Raw genomic sequence first — 22697 nt, 5'->3', positions numbered from 1 at the left:
AAAAACATTTGCACAGCATTTGCAATACATTCAGTATCTCACATGGTGAATACTGAATACATTTACAGATCTTGGTTGCTGTTGATGGAGTCATAACCCAGTACGAGCTCTCTAGTGGAGTCCCTCAGGGCACAAGTCTACATCTTCTAGCCTTAGTATAGAGCAACCTTCTACAACTAGCAGTGTAGGTCCCTCCAAGAGAGTTGTAATCATACACTCATACACTCCTCGAAGCAAGAGGTGTTGGGTAAACTGACAAAAAACCCATTTTTGAAATCCTGGAAAGCAATACCTCTGCACAAGAGAGGTTGCTGTGGAAAAAAATATCACACAGAGGTGTGGTGTGTTTTTTTTCCTTTTCTTTTTTTAAATATATTTTTCTTAATTATACAGAGCCACAAAAATAATGTCCTTTAGCTTCCTGTATTTCCTATCAGACCTCATATAATTTAACATGGGTAACATCAATGTGAGGAGAAAATAAGTGAACTCTGTAAGTGTAATAGGGACCCATACCTGGAGGATGAAACATGGTAAATCTAAAGGCTCTCATCCGTAGCAGTAAGAGTGATTAACCACTGAAATAAGGGAAACAATGGATTTGGCAAGCTAATTTTTGCCGTATGGACTAGCTGCCCTCTTGGAAGGCTTGGGCTAGACAAACACTAAAGAGCTAGATTCAGCATTACTGGTTGAAGATCAACTGCTAGTGGGACACGGAAATTTAAATCTAGAAGAGATTACTATCATGTATGGAGTTTTGTCCAGATGACCTAAGCTTTTTGAAAGTCACCCAGTTTTTAAATGTTCAGTACTATCTACTACTTCATCCTGGCCTTCATCACCTGAATTAAAATCTCCTTCATAAAATTACTGTTGAAAATATATTTCATAAAACTTATTTCCATGCTGAAGGCTTAAATCTGACACACATCTGCACTTTCCATTCACATGCAGCAATACTCAACATCTTGCACAGTACGTGTAAATGTGACTCTAATCCTAGAAGTATTTAAGAAGGAGAAATCACAAGGTATTTTTCTACTATGCAGTACCAGCAGTATTTGCTTTTTGTCCAAATGATCTTAGTTAATGTATTAGTAAATTAATCTCTGGAAATTTGAATTGATATTATTGATTTAAAATAAATATTTACTCCCCAACTGCTAAACAATATGTAGTTATCATTCAATAGCTCACTTAACAAGATGTTAGGATTTAACATGAAAAAAGTCCAATGGAACATTACCTCAACAGCTTCCCATCCCCACTGCCTGTACTTTGGATCATGAGTGAGCCGCCACATGTACATGTAGGTTTCTATGACTTCTGGTCGTAGGATATAGTATTTTTCATTTTGTCTTGTAGCAATGGCCTCAACACCACCATCAAATCTGAAGGCTTCTGGTCCCAGTTTCATGCCTAGCCAATATAAAAACACAGGTTACAAATAAAGGTTTCAAATTATGTAACATACCAAATCAACTAGCCTTTCATGTGGCACAAATCCAGGTTGCCCAAAAGGTAATTCATAAAAGATATTGCAGCACATCCTGTTTTTAATATTTTGTAAATAATTCAGAGTAGGAGAGAGATCTTCTTCACCAATGCCTTAAACAGGGATTACAGTTTGAACAGTGATGCTAACATTTGCATTCTGGAAGACTTCATATAACTAGCAACATGTGAAATCTTGCTAAAAAGATGAGGATATTTACTTTTCTGTATCAAACTGGAAAATACACTCTGGGACCTGAAATACTGCCAGGGTTATTTCTATAAGAAGACGAAAGAATCCAAAGAAATTTCCTGCACAGAAATCCACTTTGTGCAATTCTATTGTTTGCAGCATTGTATCAACAAAATTGAGTGTAAAATAGTTTCTTTGTGCATAAAATGTGATTAACAGCTACACTGATGCATAAATGAACAGGGTCCCTCTCTTATTTGTATTCAGAAATTGGCATAGTGAAAAAAGCTGTCATATTAATTACTACGGTGATGAGGCACAACTCAGGTGCACAGATATTATTTATAAAACAGAGCATCCTTTTTTAAAATTACTCTTAAAGCAAAGCAGCATTTGCTCAAAAAAGATGAATAGTTCTCACTCTGCTACAATTTTCATTCAGGATTATACAAAAATACTGATGGCTGCCTTCACAAAGTCAAGCTGTGAAGCTAAACTCTGCAATACAGTACTCACGTGTACGATCATAGGATTCATGGCAAGTCCTCGCAATTTCAGCACCCAGCTCGATGTGATGGCCCGTCTTGTCATTGGGTGCTCCATCTGCTCCGAGAGCAAACATGCCTCCAGCAAAACAAGTGAGATGTCCCATCTTGTGTTCAAGCAGTCCACCCTTCCACTCAGCGATGTACGTCAGCCCCCCGCCTGATTTTCGGATGAGATGGGCCTCTATGGCCTGCAAAAGTACATGATTTCAAAACAAAGGTACCAATCGTAAAGTGTGAAGAACAAAGTTGTCTTGTGTGTTGGCTATTTTTGCTCCATATTGCCTTTGCTTATAAAATAAAATGGATAACATAAGCTAGCACAATCAGAGTACAGCCAAACCAATGCAGATTAGCATATATCAGTAATAATGACTAATTTTGCTAAAACTTTGAACAATTTACAGGGTACATTTTATAAAAATGTTGGAAAGACCTACAAAATACAATTTTGTCATTTTTGAATTATTTTCTTTCCCTTTCTACTTTGAGCAGCTTCAGGTAATTTCACTTCTAATAGTAATTAGCCATCACTTGAGTTCTGTGTTTCCCATTTTAGTTCTGACTTAAAGGATATGGTTATTGATATAACTTCATGTAAACTATATGCAGACATAATTCATATTCAAAACACTTGACTCAGTGCGTGCACTGAATGATGTCAGGCCTCTGAGTCTGGATGGCATTTCCAAAGTTCCATGAGTTTCCCCTCCCAGACTGAAATCCTCTACTTATCAATAAAGAGTAGAGTCTCACTGAGATTTCTGGAAAAAAAAAATCTAAGCAGAATAAAAATATACAAATCTAGAGAGAATTAGAAGTTAGTGATGCTAGCAACATATGGTCACTGATTACAGAATCCAGGAAAGCAACCTTCCCTTGTGGGAGGAACAGAATTAAAACAATAGAGGAGATGCAGAAGAGCACGTTAATTAGAAGTCCACAAAGAAAGTAAGCTATTACTCTTTAAAGGGTAATGGAGAGGAGATAAACAATGCTATCATGCATTCAGTTATCCAGCAGTGCTCTGGTTGTTTTATTGAAATCATAAGATACAGAAACAGTACTCAACATACCTTATACAAGAGAATAATACATTAATAAATATCAGTACAGGCAATTATTAACAAAAACGACAGGATTTTTTTAAGTGTTATAAAGAGAAAGTAATGATTGTATTCACTTCTTCTTACTTGAACATTTGCAAAGGTTGTTTCTATAAGCACAGAAAGTCTTCTCTGAAATAGAAGCATCAGGAGAATAATTGTACAACTTTGATGTACTATTTTCACATTGAAAACTACACTTTGTTTTCCACTAAAATTAGTGCAAAGCACTTAGTAGGGATGTTTTCAGCCAAGATATAGAGTCACTATTAGCTCAGAAAACTCCTCTATCCCTTTGTTTCCTCCTTGATTGTATGGTTTTCAGCGCTAGGTACCTACTGGAAAGCATACCTAAATTTTAAGCTGCAGTAAATAACGACGATTCCTGTGCTTTAAACAAATCCTGCTTTAAACAAACCCTGCATAATTCAACCTATAAAAAGAGGAATTATACATGAAGGGGGAATGGTGAGAAAACACAACAATTTTGTGGGAATTAGCTTTCAGACTACTTAAGCGTTCTAAAAAATAAGCTACCTAAAACCAAGTTCAGAAAGGAAAAACTTTAATTACATTTCATTAAATTTTTCAGCATGGTATGTCCCATCTCACCAAAACAAAATTCTGGCAACAGGTGATAACTCTACTGGTCAGTTAGCTGTTGGGTCAGAATTTATTAAAAAACAAAAAATTATAAAAATAGACTGATGATTAAATTTACTATATTGCATTTTTTTAAAGAAAATAATTACTGCAAGACAGAAAGAAGTAACTGACAGAAATAACAGCAGTGACGCACTTTTGAACAATAGTAACTAGACCAGAGTTGATTCTTGTAGTACGAAAATGGATTTTGTGATACCAATTAGTCATTGCAAGTTTTTGCCCCTCTTTTCGCTCAAGCTTAAAGCTCAGGCTGAAAAAAGACAACTTCCACTTGAGAAATTTTAAAATTATTCTAACAAATGGGTGTTAAGAAACTAACAAATTGATGTTGATTGATGCCAAGAATGTCACAAAATAAAAATATATTTCCAATTTAAGTATTCATGTTTCGTTAAGCAAATCATCTCGGTTTTATAAATGGGTCCTATTAAGAACTAGTACATATGTCTATTAAAAGTTATTTTATTATGTAACCATCTTACTTAAAGCTATTTTTATTAGGTAGTTATTTGATATATTACAGACTCTCAGACTACCCTGTCATACTTGGTAAAATCATGGGGCCCTGAGTGCTAGATACCAACGTATATGACTTTATTAGTGGCATGCCAGGTCACTAATCATTTTTACCTAGACATGAAATCTGAAGTTTAACAGTCGGATGGAAAGGTAGGGTTACATTCCCATAGAGAAATGCTACTTGGTATCTGCAGTGCTGTGGGTGCAGTTTTGGCAGGGAAATAAAGTGAGTAAAACAAGTTATTATAAAAGGACAATAGGTAGTATGGGGACAAAGATCCACCCAAGAGAAAAGTTCTGTCTGGTATAATTAATTTTGCATTTCATACTTAAAATCACTTTACTTTTATTTTTATATAATTATATACTCATTCAAAGGGACATATTTATTTGAATTGCAGCTCTATTACAAGTTGCTCACCACCTACAAGTAATTCCTGCACTGTTTGCAGATCAGGTGGTGGGATGGAGCACTCCTTCTATGAGGAAAGGCTGAGAGAATTTGGTTTGTTCAGGAAAAGAGAAGGCTTCAGGGTGACCTAATTGTGGCTTCAAGTACCTGAAGGGAGCTACAAGAAAGATGAAGAGAGACTATTCATAAGAGCATATAGTGACAGGACAAGGGGCAATGGATTCAAACCAAAAGAATAATAGAATCATAGAATCAACCATGTTGGAAAAGACCTCCAAGATCATCAAGTCCAACCCTTGATCCAACACCCCTGTGGTTACTAGACCATGGCACTAAGTGCCAGATCCAGTCTCATCTTAAAAACCTCCAGGGATGGTGAATCCACCACCTCCCTGAGCAGTCCATTCCAATGTCTGATTACTCTCTCTGTAAAAAATTTCTTCCTAATATCCAACCTAAACTTCCCCTGGCAGAGATTAAGATCATGCCCTCTTGTCCTACTGCTGGTTGCCTGGGAGAAGAGACCAACCCCGACCTGGCTACAATCTCCTTTCAGGGAGTTGTAGAGAGTGATGAGGTCTCCCCTGAGCCTCCTCTTCTCCAGGCTAAACAACCCCAGCTTCCTCAGCTGCTCCTCATAGGACTTGTGCTCAAGTCCCTTCACCAGCCTTGTTGCTCTTCTCTGGATCTGCTCCAGGACCTCAATATCCTTCCTGAACTGAGGGGCCCAGAACTGGACACAGTGCTCCAGGTGTGGCCTCACCAGCACTGAGTACAGGGAAAGAATCACTTTCCTGGTCCTGCTGGCCACACTGTTCCTGATCCAGGCCAGGATGCTACTGGCCTTTGTGGCCACCTGGATACACTGCTGGCTCATGTTCAGCTTCCTGTCAATCCAAATTCCCACATCCCTTTCTGCCTGGCTGCTCTCCAGCCACTCTGTCCCCAGCCTGTAGCACTGCAGGGGGTTGTTGTGGCCAAAGTGCAGGACCCGGCACTTGGCCTTGTTGAACCTCATCCCGTTGGAATCAGCCCAACTCTCCAGCCTGTCCAGGTCCCTCTGCAGAGCCCTCCTGCCTTCCAGCAGAACAACACTCCTCCCCAACTTGGTGTCATCTTCAAATTTGCCAGTGGTTGACTCAATCCCCTCATCCAGATCATCAATAAAGATATTAAACAGAACCGGGTCCAACACTGATCCCTGGGGGACACCACTAGTGACCAGCTGCCAACTGGATGCAGCCCCGTTCACCACCACTCTCTGGGCCCGGCCCTCCAGCCAGTTCCTGACCTAGCACAGAGTGCCCCTGTCCAAGCCGTGGGCTGCCAGCTTTTCCAGGAGTATGCTCTGGGAGACAGTGTCAAAGGCTTTGCTGAAGTCCAGCAAAGGATCATAAAAGGAGATCAGGTTGGTCAGACAGGACCTGCCCTTCCTAAACCTGTGCTGGCTGGGTCTGATCCCTTGTCCATCCTGTAGGTTCTGTGTGATTGCACTGAGGATGATCTGCTCCATCACCTTGCCAGGCACTGAGGTCAGGCTGACGGGGCTGTAGTTTCACGGGTCCTCCTTGCAGCCCTTTTTGTGGATCGGTGGGACATTTGCCAACTTCCAATCATCTGGGACCTCCCCAGTGAGCCAGGACTGTTGGTAAATGATGGAGAGAGGCTTGGCGAGCTCTTCCACCAGCTCCCTCATCACCCTTGGGTGGATCCCATCTGGTTCTATAGACTTGTGAGGATCCAAGTGGCTCAGCAGGTCACTGTTTCCTCCTGGATTACAGGGGGGCTATTCACCTTCCTGTCTCTGTGCACCAGTTCCAGAGGTTAGTTGTCCTGAGGACAACCTGTCTTACTGTTGAAAACTGAGGCAAACGGCAAAAGAGATTAGGTTTAGATTAGATATTAGGAAAAAAAGTATTTCCTGTGAGGGTGGTGAATCACTAGAACTGGTTGCCCTGAGAAGCTGTGGATGCCCCATCCCTGAAAGTGTTCAAAGTCAAGTTGCCTGGAGCTCTGAGCAACCTGGTCTAGTGGAAGGTGTCCAGGCCCATGGTAGGGGGTTGGAACTGGATGATCTCTAAGGTCCCTTCCAACCCAAACCATTCTATCATATATATCACTATAGAGATTCATTATTTCTTCTCATTGTAATGAATATTCTCAATAAAAACCAATATACAGGATCTGAAAATAATCAAAAAAGCTAAAATAATGTGGTCTTTGATTAGCTGAAAATACATTACTGATGGATAATTCTTTTTTGGAGCTGCTACAATTTTTCTTTTAAGTAAACGGAAATTTCATTCCAGAGTGTATTAAGGTAAGGCAGAGAGACTGTGTAACATAAAAGTCTGGAAAGAGAAAAGGTGGCTACCAATATATGTTGCTGAAGGTAGGAATACCAGACGCTACCTGGGAGTGACCAAATAAAAAATAAAAATAGAGACAGCCTGACTTGAGACTGTAGTGGACAAAAAAAGAAGAGCAAGGGAGAGAAACTAAAGGTAAACAAACATTTTCTAGATATTTAAAGAAACAAATTTACTACATGTAAAGCTGATAGGGCATTATGGAATACACTTTGTCCTGTGCTCACACATACCTATAAGTTTTTAGAGCCAGACTTACTTTTTGCCAGTTCCTGGCAATTTTTCTTTTTGAGCTTTTACATAAGGCTCTGCTCACAGACCTTACTGTGGTTAAGCCTTTAGCCAAATAACTTTTTTCTCCATCTTGTGGTAAATTATTCCTTTATACGACAACTTTATAAATGCTTTAGCACTCAATTAGAAACAATAATAGTCCCTTTTACAGTTTGAATTGTGGCTCAAGTGCTCCTTGTATTACTCCTGGCATCTTTCTCATGAGTTTGCATGTTCAAATTATGCCCTTGCCTATCTGTCACAGTAAATGAGACATTAGGAATTGTTTCAACTACAGGATTGCATATTGCATATTTGTGTAATCTATGTTATTGACAGCACAAAAGAGAAACTCTTCAGCTTTTCCCAACCTGACTTGCATCCCCTCTTGCCTTCTTTGTTAAGGCAGTATTTTGTGTTCTCTGCTTATCAGCCTGTTCCTTAACCTATACATTACACTTGCACAATTCAGAACTGGACCCTCCTAATAAATACCCCCTTTCCTTCATTCAGTTCTTCACTCCTTTAAGATTTTCATGCAGCTTAAATGATGTCTTCACCACCCCCTTCCTCCAACCCTGACTTGATTTTGTCATTGGTAAGTCCTTCATTTACCCTTTGAGTTGTTTAAAATAAAATTGTATTGTTTGTAGGGAAACACAGAAGATACAGAACTGAATCATCTCACTGTTCAAATGAGTTAACCCCCCCCCCATCAACAAGCTTATTTTTACATGTATTGTCTTAGTGGATTACACTGACAGGTAATAAAAACACTAACAGAGATGCCTACAGAACACAGATGGAGGCTTCTCACGAAAAATGATAACCTCAAGCTTGCTCAATTCAAAATAAACATGTGGCTCAAAAACATTAACTCAGCTAAAGGAGCAGAGATAACAAATTACAAACCTCAAATTGCCATGTAATCCCACAGTTCTACTACCTCTAGCACTTAGGCATTTTACCTCTCCTTTTACAGTAACCTAAATTATGATTAATGAATTTCAATGATTACTACTGTTTTAACAAAAACCAGGTGTTTCATTTCCCACCTCAAGATGTCACTGTAGCTGGAGATAAAACTGCCCTGCAAGACAGTTACATATTTCCATACCTTAATAAATTTGAAACGTCAAAAATATTATTCTAGTTCTAAATTGCAAGGGTTTATAATGTTTGTTTTGGGGATAATTACAATTCTGCAGGCGTCTTCATAACAAAGCACTATAAATTATCTCAGTTCAAACTTTTAATATATTTTTCTTCCCCTAGGACTTCTCATAAACAGTATTTTGATGATCTGAAGCAACAATGAGGATGAAAGAGAATTCTACCATGTGATATTTCCAATAATTCATAGATGTATAATGTCAATTGCTTATTTATTTTAATATTTACAGCTTGCACCAATATATTTTATTGCTTTGAAACAGCACACAGTAGGCAGGTAAGGTTTTCATGCAGTGACTTTCCAAGTCAATTGTCTGTTTTCTTCACTTTGCTACTTCCCTTATGTTTTCTCTATTGAGTTGATCTAGTGCAATAGATACTTTTTTTCATCAACCTCCATAATTAATCAAATTTATCCTTTATCAAAAATTCCAATGAGTTTATTATGAAAAGTTTATAGCTGGAATAGGAGGTTCGAGCCCTCGCTACATATAAGTTAAATATACTTCTGCCAAAGAAAAGTGGCATCTTATCCTTATGGAGCTTTAAAAATCAAAACTGAAATCTGAACACAGAAGAACTTTCATTTGTTTAAACACAGTACGTAAGAAACATTTTGAAAGCACTAAAGAACTTACTGCTTTTGGACTTAAGACGTTATGCAGACAAGATTACAAGTGCAATGAAATACGAGTGCTTATAATGGAGATGCCTAAATTTTTAAAATGGAAGCATTGGCAAATATTTAACTACCGTGATATCAATTCATCTGATCACTAAAAAGATGATTATATTCTAGGGGAAAGCTGACAATTTACTTTTGTCTGAAAATCATTATTTTTTTCCCTCTATAGATCTATTAGTGTCTCTAAGAGCACCAGTGCCCTACTACTAAATGTAGTTAATGCTGTCTGTTACCAGAAGGCTAAATTTATTCATATTCCTAAAGCAGTATTAACGGTCTGGCAAGAATCAAATCAAGCCACTCTCAAAATATTACATTACGCATTTTTTGAATATTCTAGAATAAGTATCTTGCTCCTGATAAGCTTCTTTTGTCATCAGAAAAGGAAGGGAAAATAGCACGAGTAGTAAGGACATGGCTGCTCTGACAAGACGACCAAGGTCACAAGCAAAAACCAGACAATTTCTCTCTGGACTTTTATAGTTAAAATGCTCCTTAAAGACTTCTAACAGCATTATGTAGCTCGCTGCTTCTCCTGACAGTCCGTAAAGAAGCAAAAAGTTGAATAAATACCTTCCATAGTCCAAAACATAAGGCATCGTGCAGTTATAAGTAAATTATAAACAATTTAAAAACAAAAGCCTGTCTTTAGTCTTGATGCTTTCTGTAAGCAGTTGTAAAGAGCCTCAAAACTCTTGTTAAGAGGGGAAATATAGTGAAGAGAATAACAAGGAGCAGTGAGTCCTCTGGACATTCTCATCTGCTAAGTGTAATGAATCTACATAAAACAGCTATACTATCACTATGTGCAGAACACCAGTGCATCTGGGTGATAAATATTTCAAACACGACTGCTGACAAAATGTAAATAAACTGCCTGTTTATTAATTTTAACACATTTAAGTTACAGACAATGCCTCCCCACTGCTACACCAAAAAACCCCCAAAACAAACTATGCAGTGAGACTGCTGGGTCCCCTCTTTCATTCTAGGGGCTCCTATTGCAGCACCCTGTGTGACCTGTTTATGTATTTTCTTCAATGCCAAGAAGTGCTCAAGTACTGAATGTTCAATTCATTAATATACTTTTTGCTTTACCCAGTATGACAAACTATTATGAGCGAATTGTTGCAGTTCTGTCACTGTCCACATCAGTTATGTAGTTTTTAAGATCACTACAATCACAAAGCAAACCACTTCAAGCAAATTAATGGAAATGGCAATCAGCACAGACCAGCCACCAGACTGTCACCACAATTAAACAGACCCTCATGAAACTCTGGAGATAAAAAGGGCCTTTCTGCCAACATCGTGTGTTCGGTTTGCTAACAACACTTTGTTCTCTCCCTTGTTTCAATGAGAAAGGAATCTCCATGGATTTGTTTTATTTATCTGAAAGGTTGAAATCAACAGCTCTGAAAAATATTCACTACTTAATGCTGACAATTAAATCTATCCCAAAAAACCCCAAACAAAATTAAAGCTAATCAAAGTTAGTCTCCAAAGTTAGCAATGTGCCAAAAAAATTATAACAAAAATAAAAAAGTGATTCTATATCTTTTCTGTCTAAATTCTCAAAATCTTGAGGCCAAAAATTACTTTTTTGCCTTTTGATACCCACAGAAGTTTACTGCATTCCTTAATCATGCAACCCAGCCTAGCAGCAAGCTGACTTTCCGGAATGCTGTTGAAATCTGGCAGAGTGGCTGTGGCACTGCTGTGGCACCATCGATTCTTCTTTTGGCCATTTCCATTGTTTCTACTTCCATGTGCTATGTTCTCCAGACATCACTAGTTTTCTTGTTATTATCTTCTGAGCAGTTATTACGCAGTAAGAGAAAGTAAAAAACCTAAATGTCTAAAAGTAAACTACCCTGACTCACGGTAAAACTGCAGAGACTATCTATTTCACCTTACTGACACCACGGGCCCACCCTGGGTTGCACTGAACTGAGCTGCTTGGGAAGTGCTGGTGAGGCATTCTCCCTTTTCCTGTGAAGTTCTTCTAGGATGAGTTTCCATTCTTTTTACAACCTTTAGATATGCCACTTCTCTAGAAATACCCTGATAAGGGGATGAAGGCAGCATCGGAGAGAGAGAGAATAAATATATGAGATGCAGAGAGATTGCAGCAATGGCCATAAATAGATATAATGGGAAAACTGGGAAAAGATACCACACCAGTTCAGACATCAAATGTGAGACAACCTATACACAGGAGTAGTGGAAAAATATCCCTTCAACTTAGAAAGTGAGGGCTGACACATTCAAGAGGGGAGGATTTGATGCAGTTGTTTATGACACTGCTGTTGCCAGACTAGATATAAGTCAACCCACAACATCCATTTTTGCTCGAAATTATCATGTTCTCTTATTAAGCTTAATTGTGTCTCAGAGGTCAGCTTTTTAACTAAGAAGAGTGGGATGATTCTTGTCCTGATACTTGCAAAGACTCATAGATTATTTTATTGGCAGTTATATCCTCAAAATATGGCTAAAAGCTGAATACACATTAGTTCTGTAACTAAATTTTGCATGCTATCCATTGAAACCCGTTAAAAAAAAATCTCTTACTTCATGTATTATGTGAAGCAGGACATTATAGGTATTGCTTTTCAAAAGAGAAAAAATAACTTGCATTAAAAATGCATTCACTTGTCTTTTTGTGTGAATTCTAGAGTTTATGAACCCCTCTGATGGCCTTATATATCCATATTAAGCTCTGGTATTCAAAACAAGACTATCTCTGTCCCTCTTCCCATTAGAAATAAACTCTTCTTTAAATGGTTTCAGCCAAATATGCATCTTATTCATGGCAAGTAGAAGAAGTTTTTAAATGTAGTTTGACATCTTAGTTATTACTTTTAACTTAAGCCATTATACAATCTATAGGTGATACGAAAATTCTAACAGAAAGAACTCTTTTTTCTTTAATATGATTTACGGAACAATGTGAGAAATAATCCCAAAGCTTTATCTGAATCGATTTTAGCTTTTCACAGTGAACTATATCACTCACCATATATTTTCATTTGTGGTTTCTGGATAGCAGATGGTATTGAATTAGGCATCGAACCTTCACATCACTCTTTCAGAATCTGGTGGGTATGTGCTGGACCGAATGGCCAGGAATAATCACACCGTTCCCTCTGGCGTAGTCTTAAAAAGATTCTGAAAGCGTCACGGGAAATTTATCTAAGAAAATATGAAGCAGACTCAGAATGCCCAAACCGTGTAGGCTTAGTCTTAAAGAAAGACTGCAGCTTGTGCAGACTCTAAAATTAGCTTTAATTTAGATAAGTAATGGATCGATAGTAATAAAGCCAATATCAGAATGGATTTCAAATCAGGGTTGTTGCTCCAGGGAAGAACCTGGCATCTCAGTAGGGCACAAACATTCTGCAGTTTCTGTGAGACTGCAACTTTGCCTCTGCTTTTTGAACAAGATACATTACAACATCAAGCTGCAACTCCTAATGCTGCATGTACATTTTCAGCCTTGGTACAGAAAAGAGCCAACAGGAGAAATGCCATTGCTCAGAAAATACTGGAAGTGGCATTCAGCCAGCAGCATAAGGAAATCTAGCACATCTTTATAGTGATCACTTGGCCCTCTCAAACACTAATACATGATGCTTGGACTTCTTAAGAGCTAGTACTACTAAAAAGCATTAAGAAAATAGGTACTTTAAACAGTCATATACAATAGAGCTCCGACCCTGTCATTGATATTGTCACATTTGGTGATGCTGCTGACCAGGCAATTCTGCTCCTCTAGCTCAAACCCAAGCAGGGAGAACTGTTATGTGACTCTGTAGTGTGGTGGCCATCACCACTTCTGCTTCCCACTGCAACCTCAAGATGCCTGTGACAACTTCTGTACCCAAGGAGGTTGTTATCCTATTATAGATATGAGTTTAAAGAAGGGCATGCTCCTGCACTCCGCATAGACACACATTAGAGTGCGCCTGGCCCTCTTCTCCAGTGACCAGCCAACAACAGGCAGTTCTGCAGCTTATGGACAACTTGGGCTGGCTCAGGAGAGATACAGGCATACTGCCACCTTGCAGCTGGCACAGGATGCAGACATGCTCGTGTGGTATAAGGCAAGATAGACTTCCTCATGTACCTCACTCCAGCAGTGCTCACAACAGAGGAAGGTGAAGTTCCACCTTAGTAGAAGCAAGCCCATGGTGGCCACCGAGGCATTGGGCTCTCTTGGACTCTGACGCTGTCAGCTAGGACCAACGCGCTCCTGCTCCTCCCCTGCAGGATGGGGGACAGTGCACTCAGGGTCCTGCCAACAAGGGTGGTGGTCACACCACATTTGGGACAGTCTACCTGCAGTTGTTTCCAGAATAGCTGTACAAACAAAAGCACTTTTTTTTACCGTATGCATCTATGCACTAGCACTTACCATGTCTGAGAATGTATTTAAAAGAAAAACCTGACGTTATTAAGCCAGCGGAAGCAGAAGGCTAGGAGCAGCTTTGAGGTGCTTCAAAATGCCTTCCATGGTAAGATGAATTGATATTGTATTATTAGACACTTTGTTCTCTCTGTTCAGCTGCCAACCCGATGGCTGAGCTATTTACAGTAGCACTGTTCTTATGCTATAGCCTCAAATGCACTCAAATCTAATTTAAAATCCACCTTTTGCTCTGAAGCTGAAACCATGTTAGCAGTGAAAATGAGGCTGACAGCATCCAAATCTGCACTTACAAAATTAAAGGCAAGATTTTCTTAGCAGGGGATACTTGGTCATCAAATTTACTACCACCAAAGATCACACCCTTCCTCAAATCATCACATATAACTTTCCAATGAAAAAAAAAGATAGTTGCAATAAGTCAGAGTTGTATTTTTTAATGTCACGACATTTTGTGTATGGGGAAAAAAAAGAGACTTATAACTTCCCTAGGGACAGTGCATTTCCAGATATATTAAAGAATAAGCAGATATTGCTTAGTATCTTGAAGCCTTGTCTATAGAGGCAGTGTACATAGATACAGTTAATAAGAGATAAAAGTCCTGGCTCTAGACAGTTTCTACTCAAAACAGATGAAAGAAGGGCAAAAAACCAACTAATATTATCTCTTTTATATATATATATGAAAGCAAAGAACCGAGAAACTAGGTCATTTGCCAAAGACTGGAAGGAAAGCCTGTAAATATGAATTTAAACTTAATATTTCTCAAGTCTCAATCTGGTGTCAGAAACCCATTATTTCTCCCAAAACAGCATATTAAGGAAATACCATCAATAACAAAGCAAACTGCAGACCAGCAGGACCATAAATAAAATACCGCATAGAAATGTAAGTATGAACAATTCTGATTTTTGAAAACTTTCTCTTGTGTCCAATTTGGCTGTTTCACAGAAGCTGGCTAATGTATGCTCTTGGACCAAAAAGTAATTGTGCAACAAAGCCCCTATTTTCATTTATACTTACCTACCATATTACATTGATCCATTTGTGGACCACAATCAAAACACTTTTGATGGCTGAAACGTGGGATTGAAACACAAAAGAGGAATTCCCTTCTGGATATAAGGGAAGAAGACAAGAGTAATATATATTTAGAGAAGACTAAGGAAAAACAATTGAATGTCTATCTGGGAACTACTTGTAGATGCATCTTTTGTTGCTTATTTTATACTTTTCACCTCCAGAGACAACTGACTACATTGCAGTTGAAAAAAAATAGTTATTCATCAAGATTCTCCCCTTTCCCACAGTATCTGTATTTCTCTAGCACTTCTATTTGAAGAAGTCTTTTTAAAACAGAAACTAATTCTTTAAAAAAACACCCTGTGGTGGCAAATACATAAATCTCTCACATTGTCCCCAGAGCCTGTGTCTTTAGGATTACAATAGATTAGATTATTATGGAAAGGAAGATTTACATATCTTATTTACCTGAACAGCATCATAATACATTTTCTTGCCGTCTTCATCTGTTTTGTCTGACATCAGCCATGCCTTGAGCAGATATTCATAAAAGCTATCCCCAAGCCCTCCAATGGAGACATGATCTTAATAGGGAAGAAAGAGATTGAACAACAATTTCATCTTCAGCCCAGGCAATAAAATACAATTACAGTTTGCAATAGTGTATTTAATGATCTCTTTCTACAACATCTTCAGTAAACATAAGCCTGGAACCTCAGGAAAAACTTTACTGGTATAAGCAGAGATTTATTTATTTATTTTCTAAATTTTTAATCTAGCTAAAGCACCATAGTTATTTAATATCCACAATATGCCTCAGGAGTTCATGGCAAAGAAAAAAAGAATTTATAGTTGTTAGTTCTAATTCATGTAGTCTATCCCATACAAAAATGTGTTAAACTAAGGTCTTTTTTATTCTAAAAAGAAAAAAAAAGTAGAAAGTGCTCTCTAATTTGATAAATGCTTTCCCTTCTTAATGTGCAGGCATTGTTTTTATTTGCTCTTTTATTCACTAACTTTCCATTTAAGCCACTTCATAAAAAAGGCTTTTAGTTCCTTACTGCAGAGTTGAATTTCAGGTTATTTAGTGGTATTTCAAAACACTGAGCCATAAGTTTAAAAATAATACTATATTTTTGAACGTCTGACTGCTCTCACAACTCAGCAGTGGCTCTAGAAGGAAAAGAAAAAAAAGACTTATCCACACCTGCAGAAGATTATTGCTGTAATACTGCATTATTCTGCCCTTTGCTTACTACGAGAAATGATCTGGTACTACAGATGCTGTGATTATTCAATTGCATAATTTAGGACGTGACTCTGCACACACTAACACCACACAAGCCAGACATTCAACATCAGTTGCACCAGTGATGGGAAAGTTAGTGATGCTCTCAGCTGCTTGTACAAGGTTGCACCGAATTGCTGTGCAGAAGCCTAAGAGGTTCTTGGCAAAATTTTAATGGGCTATCATGATTTCAGCATAGATCCCCTTAATACAGGAAATACTACAACTATATACATATGTAAAGTGTTTTTTTAAGCTCCATTAAACTAAGAACACTAGCTAGTGGTTTTCTTCTAAAACTTGGTGCTGCCTGGGAAAATCAAGTGATTTGCCATTTATTGTGTCTTCAGTGAAAGGATGTCAAAATGCTTTACCAGGACTATTTATTTATAACTGTCAATTTTACAGCAAGGAAGGCACCCACTAATTTCACCCAAGATATCCAGGATGTAGATGTAGTTACACAGATCATGCAGCAAGTCCATGAGTCATACCACAAAATTCTGGGCATGAAAAAAGCAAAAACAACCCACATGGGATAATCCAGGCTCATAAAGTGAGATGCATAAGGGTTAGTGGTACTGAGCTCACACTTCATTGACACCTAACTCTCATTTTAGCTTCTAAGTTATGCACCTGTTGGTGGAATTCAAAAGAACACAGAGAATTTAAACTCCTTTGTATCTTTCTCTTCATGGAAAGCCTCCTTTCACCTTCCAAACAGGTTTCAAAGACATGCAAACATAGAAGATATATATTTTTCTATTCAAACTTTACTAACAGTGTCCTTTTCCTCTACTAGCCTGTGATATGCAAAAAATAATGTAGCTTTCTAAATGTATCCTGTGCCTACCAAATATATTGTACCATCAAATCTGGGTTTTAAATGGCTTTTTTCCCCCTCCCTATCTTTTGAATGAGATATATTAAACTTCTGGAAAGACCACACCATTTTTTTAATTAAATGTTCATGATCCAAAAGGAAAAGAGGCTTCGTAAAACAATGGAATATTTCCTATGATCAAAGGCTGATCTTTGAACAGCAGCATTTAAATGACCTTTACGGTTTCCTAAATAAATTACCATAGAAACCTCCGACATTTGCAAACTAAATAGCACAAGCACAGTTTCATCAATAATAAGCCCTGTTATTATATACATTATTGCAGTAGACAAATCCAATTGACGCATGCTGCAGCAAATCACTGTCAGTTTATTGTCAAAATAACAAGGGCTAAATGAATTTACAGGAACAATGGCAGAGATCCAGCAGTGGCTTTTCACAGTTACGGCACTGCTGGAGAAGAAATGTTCAGAAATCATTCCTCCCTCCCCATTTGATGTTTGAGAGAAAATACTTCTGTCCTATACCAGTTAAGGGTCTTGGTTGTTTGTTTTTTTCCTTCTGTTGTAATCAACTGAAAACAGCCTAGAAAAGCAATCTCAAATAAAACAACTTTCGAGTCTCACATACTGATCTTCTCTATGGGAAAAAATTAGTCAGTCAATGTCTGCGAATGAAGGCAACCGATATGGAAGAGATGCAACAAGATGGAATTTGGTTTTGCTGCTTCAGCATGCTGTGGATAGACCTGCATCAACATCTGTGTTCATCATTTGCATGCACAGGAAGTATGTCAATACTATTGGAAAGCAAAGCTAGTACAAGCTATAAATTTTCCTGTGCACATCAACATTCATGTGAATGAGGAGTGTATAAGATGCAATTATATTAAATATATGGAAATGGCAAAGATCGTAAGGTAGAGTAAGTGTATAAGGCAGAGCCACTAACTGCCTTGGCCACTAGAAAGATCTGCTCTCGTGCGGCTCACCAAAAAGCTGACAGAAGCCAAGGAAGGAGTTAACTGGATCTGGCTCACAGGTGCAGTTGTTCTCTGCCCTTCTCTGCAAACTGCTGAGGTCCTTCTGAAGGGATGGGACGCTCCTCCCAGCTTTGCGTTGTCAGCAAACTTCCTGAGGAGGCATTTACCCCTTCATCCAAGTCATTCATTGATGACTAAGTTAAAAAATACTGGGCCCAATAGTGAACCCTGGGGGACACCACTAGTGACAGGCCTCCAACTTGGCCCGTGCCACTGATTATAACCCTCTGGGATCTGTTTTTCATCCAGTTCTCAATCCACCTCACTGTCCACTCATCCAGTCCACACTTCCTGAGTTTGTGTATGAGGATGCTGTGAGAGACAGTGTCAAAAGCCTTGCTGAATTCCAAGTAGACAGTATCCACTGCTCTCCCCTCATCTATCCAGGTAGTTGTTTCATTGCAGAAGGCAATCGGGTTGGTCAGTTCCTCCTGTTCCCTATACTGCATGCACTGGTGTGCAGGCACTTTACAGTAAGTATTTGATTGTATCAATATCCCAATAGGGGTGCAAAGGGATGCCCCATAGTCCTGTCTTATGGTGACACCTTTGGTTTCTTGTACTTGCTGGAGGTATCCCCTCTTAAACCTCGTTTTGCTACTTGGGTGGTTGCTATAGTTCTTTATCTTTCTTGAGCCTGGCTATTCCCCTTCCCCCTTCAAATCAGTTTAAAGATCTCTCAACAAGCCCTGGTAACTCCTGAGCTAAGATCCTTTTCTCCCTTTGAGACAAGTGGGTCCCATTTGTTACCAGAAGCCTTGGTGTCATATGATCCATGATCAAAACCCCCAGAATTCAACTGGTAACACCAATCTCAAAGCCAGGTATTCATCTGCATGATTTTCCTGTTTCTTGCCCCATCATTCCCTGCATCTGGTAGGACAGAAGAGAATATAACTTGTGCTCCAGATCCCTTGATCAGTTGTTCCAAGGCCCTGAGATTCCTTCTTGATTGTCCGCAGCCTTCTTGCTAGGAACTTTGCCACTGCCTACCTGGAGAACCAGTAGCAGGTAATAATCAGTGGGCCACACCAGGTTGGAAAGTTTCTTGGTGATGTCCCTTACCTGGGCCCCAAGGAGGCAACACATCTCTCTATAGCTTGCATTCAGTCAGCATATTGGGCTTTTCAATTATTAAAAAAGGGAGTCACCAATGACTGCTACTTTTTTTTTCTTAATTGAGGAGGTCACGATGCAGTGGTAAGCTGCCCTGCCTTAGGCGATCCCTCCAACCCAGATGGGCCTTCGTCCACATTCTTATTTCCCTGATCCTCAGATTTCAGGGCCTCATAGCTATTGTATGAGGGCACCTGGGGAAGTGAGGTAAGTCAGGAGAGGAGATTTGCCTGCCACCTTGAGCAGAAACTTGTTTCCACTCCCCTCCATCTCTAAGCTTCGCTCCCTCTGCCTGGTGGGGAGAGAGTAGGGGATCCATTGCTTCTTGTGAAGTACATCGTTGCTTTCTAATTTTGGTATCTTCAGCAACGGTTCCAAGGGGATTAATGCCATGCCACAGTTCTGTTTAGTTTGCTTCCTCAAACAAGTTGTTGGCATTAAATGTCAACAGAAATCACAGCTGGTATTAACTGGGAAGACTTGTCTTATTGTTTTTTTTTCTTCAGTGGACCCACACCACTGGGTCCAAAAATATGGAATTTGATTCAGATGAGCTGATAATGTTTCTTAAACAGCTAATTCAGAGAGCACTTTAGATTTTTGAATAAGAGACTTAGGTAGTTTACCGATTCCTTTCCAAAATCATATATATTCAGACATTTCCCTGCCTCCACAAGCCATATTGAAAGACCAAAAAATGTACATTAAAATACAGCAAGTAGAATTATTAGTTTTATATTTGTAGTATTTTTTACATTTTATAGAATCTCAAATATAATGTGAGTTTCTATACGTTATAAAAGTTCTCCATATATATATACAAAAAATATGTAACAGTGACTGAAAGAATTTAATGACTGCAGGCAGCACACTGACAGACAGGTCACAGTACCAGACTTGAGCTACTTACGCTGGCCCCATTGGCCACTGCTGGGATTCAGATAGTTGGGGTAAAGTCCCTCTGGTTTATCCAGTCGATTTAGAACTTTTCGAATATTCATTACCTATTGGAAGGGTACAAAACATTGAACACTGACTCATTTTCCCCCCACATAAAATAAAACAGTGTCAGTACAATATGCCTGAAAATAAAAATCCCATATACTCAAATACCTCAATGCAATTGTATTACTATTAAAAAGGACTCTCAAAGCTGATATCGTTGTGCAAAAAAGCCCCTCAAAACCTCTGGAGTTTGTGTGGCGAGTGTCAGCAATGAAATAACACAACAACAGAAGCAAGCTCCAAAGTTCGGGGCTTGCCATACAGACTATCTCACTCCTCCACAGGATACTGAAATTCACTGAGAATATTTGCCTTAACTAAGTTAACCTATGGCAGCATTATATTCCTCATATACCTAAATCAGAAATGGCATTGAATATTAAGCCTATCACCTAGTTCAGATGGGGAAGTGAACTCTAAAGCAGTTTTGCCTAGAAAGGAGAGCACTGCTGGAACTGAGTTTCATACAACTTGCCCAGCAGGAACCCAGGCAGCCCCGAGCAGTTTGCTGGCGCTGTTAAGGAGCTCGCTACAAATGAGATGCCCTGGGAAACAATTGCAGTCCAGATGCTCTGCAGCTGGAGTCATCCAGCAGCACAATCCATTTCAGAGCACATGAAATGAATTATACTTTTAAGATTCACAGAAAAAGCAAATGTAGCAACTCGGGAGAATGAGGATCCTGAGCACTGCAGGCCAGAAATCGTAACAAAAAGGTACTGACAGCTTCATTAAAACACCCTGAATGTCTAGAGATCCATTGAATTAGCTACTGAAAAAGAAGATAAAGTAGCTTATACCAAGACACAGAAGGATTTCTGTTGTGGTATATAAACTGCTTCCTGCCCAAATGCAGGTTGCAATGTGTCCTAGACCTCAGTTAATGAGTTCTTCTATGAATACTTCCATGCAAAGCTTATTCCAGTATTTTCTCTTCTTTGTCAAGTGTACCAGTGCTGGAATGGTTTGTCTTGGAGGGCTTTGGAATCACAATCTCTAAAGGGTTTTAAGAATAGATTACATAAACAGATTTCCAGCATCTTGCAGCTAGAGCATGATGCCACTCTGTAAGAGAACCATAGACTAGGATTTTAAGATACACACATTCATTGTCTCTTAGTAGCACAGAGGTTTTACATTAAATTACATAAATGTCAAAAAGATAATTAACTTATGTAGTAAATTTGTTTCTGGCTATTCCTCAGTGCTGCCACCCCCTTCCCATATATCCCCTGCAGATTAAATTTCTTTAAGAGAAATTGCCTTTAAATTCACCCCTAAATACATGAAAATTTCTAGGAATTTGCTTCACAAAATTTATTCCAATGCCAACAACAGTATTGCAGCAAAGCCATTCAGTCCTTATCCAGTAATAATTTTAGATTTGACCACTGCTTTTAGACCTACTGCTAAACATTTGGAGTCTTGTTATTAGCTAGATTATTAAATTGATAATATCAGTTTTAGTTAACATGTGGCAGCTGCAGTAAGAATACAAAACCAAAACAAGTGTAAGTTTAAATTACAAAAAAAAAGAAGAAGATAAATTAATCAGTGTATTATAAAGAACAGGACTTGTTGGCTATTTATACACCCAAAAGCAAAGCAAAATTGTTTAGGTGGGAATTAAGGGCAGGAGGAGTTGCTTTCCATGGCTCATGTAAATAAAAAGTATGATAAAATGTTGTCAAATTTTGGAAGAAATAGTTGTTTGACAAAACAAAGTTCAAAGCGTATTTCTTATAGGTCAGTGCAATGGAAGCGCTATATGACCTCGCTGACAGCAGTGATATTAGACAGCATTTTGAAGAATAAACTTGTTGAAATCACCATGGTGCTTTGCTTTCTCTAGACATCAGTTATTATCCCCAATATAATGTCAGTATTTGTTTACACCTCATTCAGCTGAAGAACTAAAGAAAGGTCTACAGTCTGATTGTTTAATGTGATAGTAATTTAGAACATAAACAGAAATTATGTGTTTTATGAGGCCATATACAAGAATATGCATCAGAATAATTTTGGAAGGGATTTTTGACTTTTTAATACAAAAACATGCCAATGTGATTTGGGAAAATGCGACAAATGCTTACAACTGAGGAAAATCCAAATCTCTCCCCACTGATATTAGTCTCCCTATATGTGATTTTTACAACATGATTTTGACTGAGAAGTCTAACCTTTTCAGCAAAGACAGGGTTTCCAGACAGGTGGCTCAAATGCACAAACTCCAGATGCAAAGTCCCAAATTCTGCCAAAATGCTGCTTCCGCCAGAGGCCCATGGCCAATTTCGACCGATTCCACTAAGATGGGGGGAAGAAAAAGACAGAAAATAACCACAAAGCATCTATAAAGCAATGCTAATAAAATAGGCAGTAGCTATGCTGTTATCATGAGAAGGTAATTAATTTAAAATGTATTTAATATATATGTAAGGAGCCATGCTTCAGCAGCCTTGCATGACTTCACCAAAGGGCCTTAAATTACCTCAGTCTAGTTCTGCTTAGGCT

The 22697-nt window shown here is 38.6% G+C and overlaps 1 protein-coding gene across 1 annotated transcript in view; it reads right to left on the bottom strand.

Annotated features, from left to right (window-relative positions):
- Positions 1-22697, bottom strand: part of MAN1A1 (mannosidase alpha class 1A member 1) — a 141884-nt gene that overhangs the window by 5624 nt on the left and 113563 nt on the right. The window contains exons 6-10 of the mRNA XM_051792180.1: positions 22367-22490; positions 20092-20185; positions 15360-15475; positions 2207-2426; positions 1250-1422 (exon numbers count right to left, since the gene is read on the bottom strand). Coding sequence (XP_051648140.1) covers positions 1250-1422; positions 2207-2426; positions 15360-15475; positions 20092-20185; positions 22367-22490 — 727 coding nt within the window. The remainder of the gene's footprint in view (positions 1-1249; positions 1423-2206; positions 2427-15359; positions 15476-20091; positions 20186-22366; positions 22491-22697) is intronic.

The sequence above is a fragment of the Manacus candei genome, unplaced genomic scaffold (genome assembly GCF_025592945.1).
Source record: "Manacus candei isolate 608988 ecotype Guabito, Panama unplaced genomic scaffold, ASM2559294v1 h1tg000034l, whole genome shotgun sequence".
In the NCBI taxonomy this organism is placed as follows: domain Eukaryota; kingdom Metazoa; phylum Chordata; class Aves; order Passeriformes; family Pipridae; genus Manacus; species Manacus candei.
Note: the sequence above shows the minus strand (reverse complement) of the source record. Positions and strands in the feature narration are given on the sequence as shown.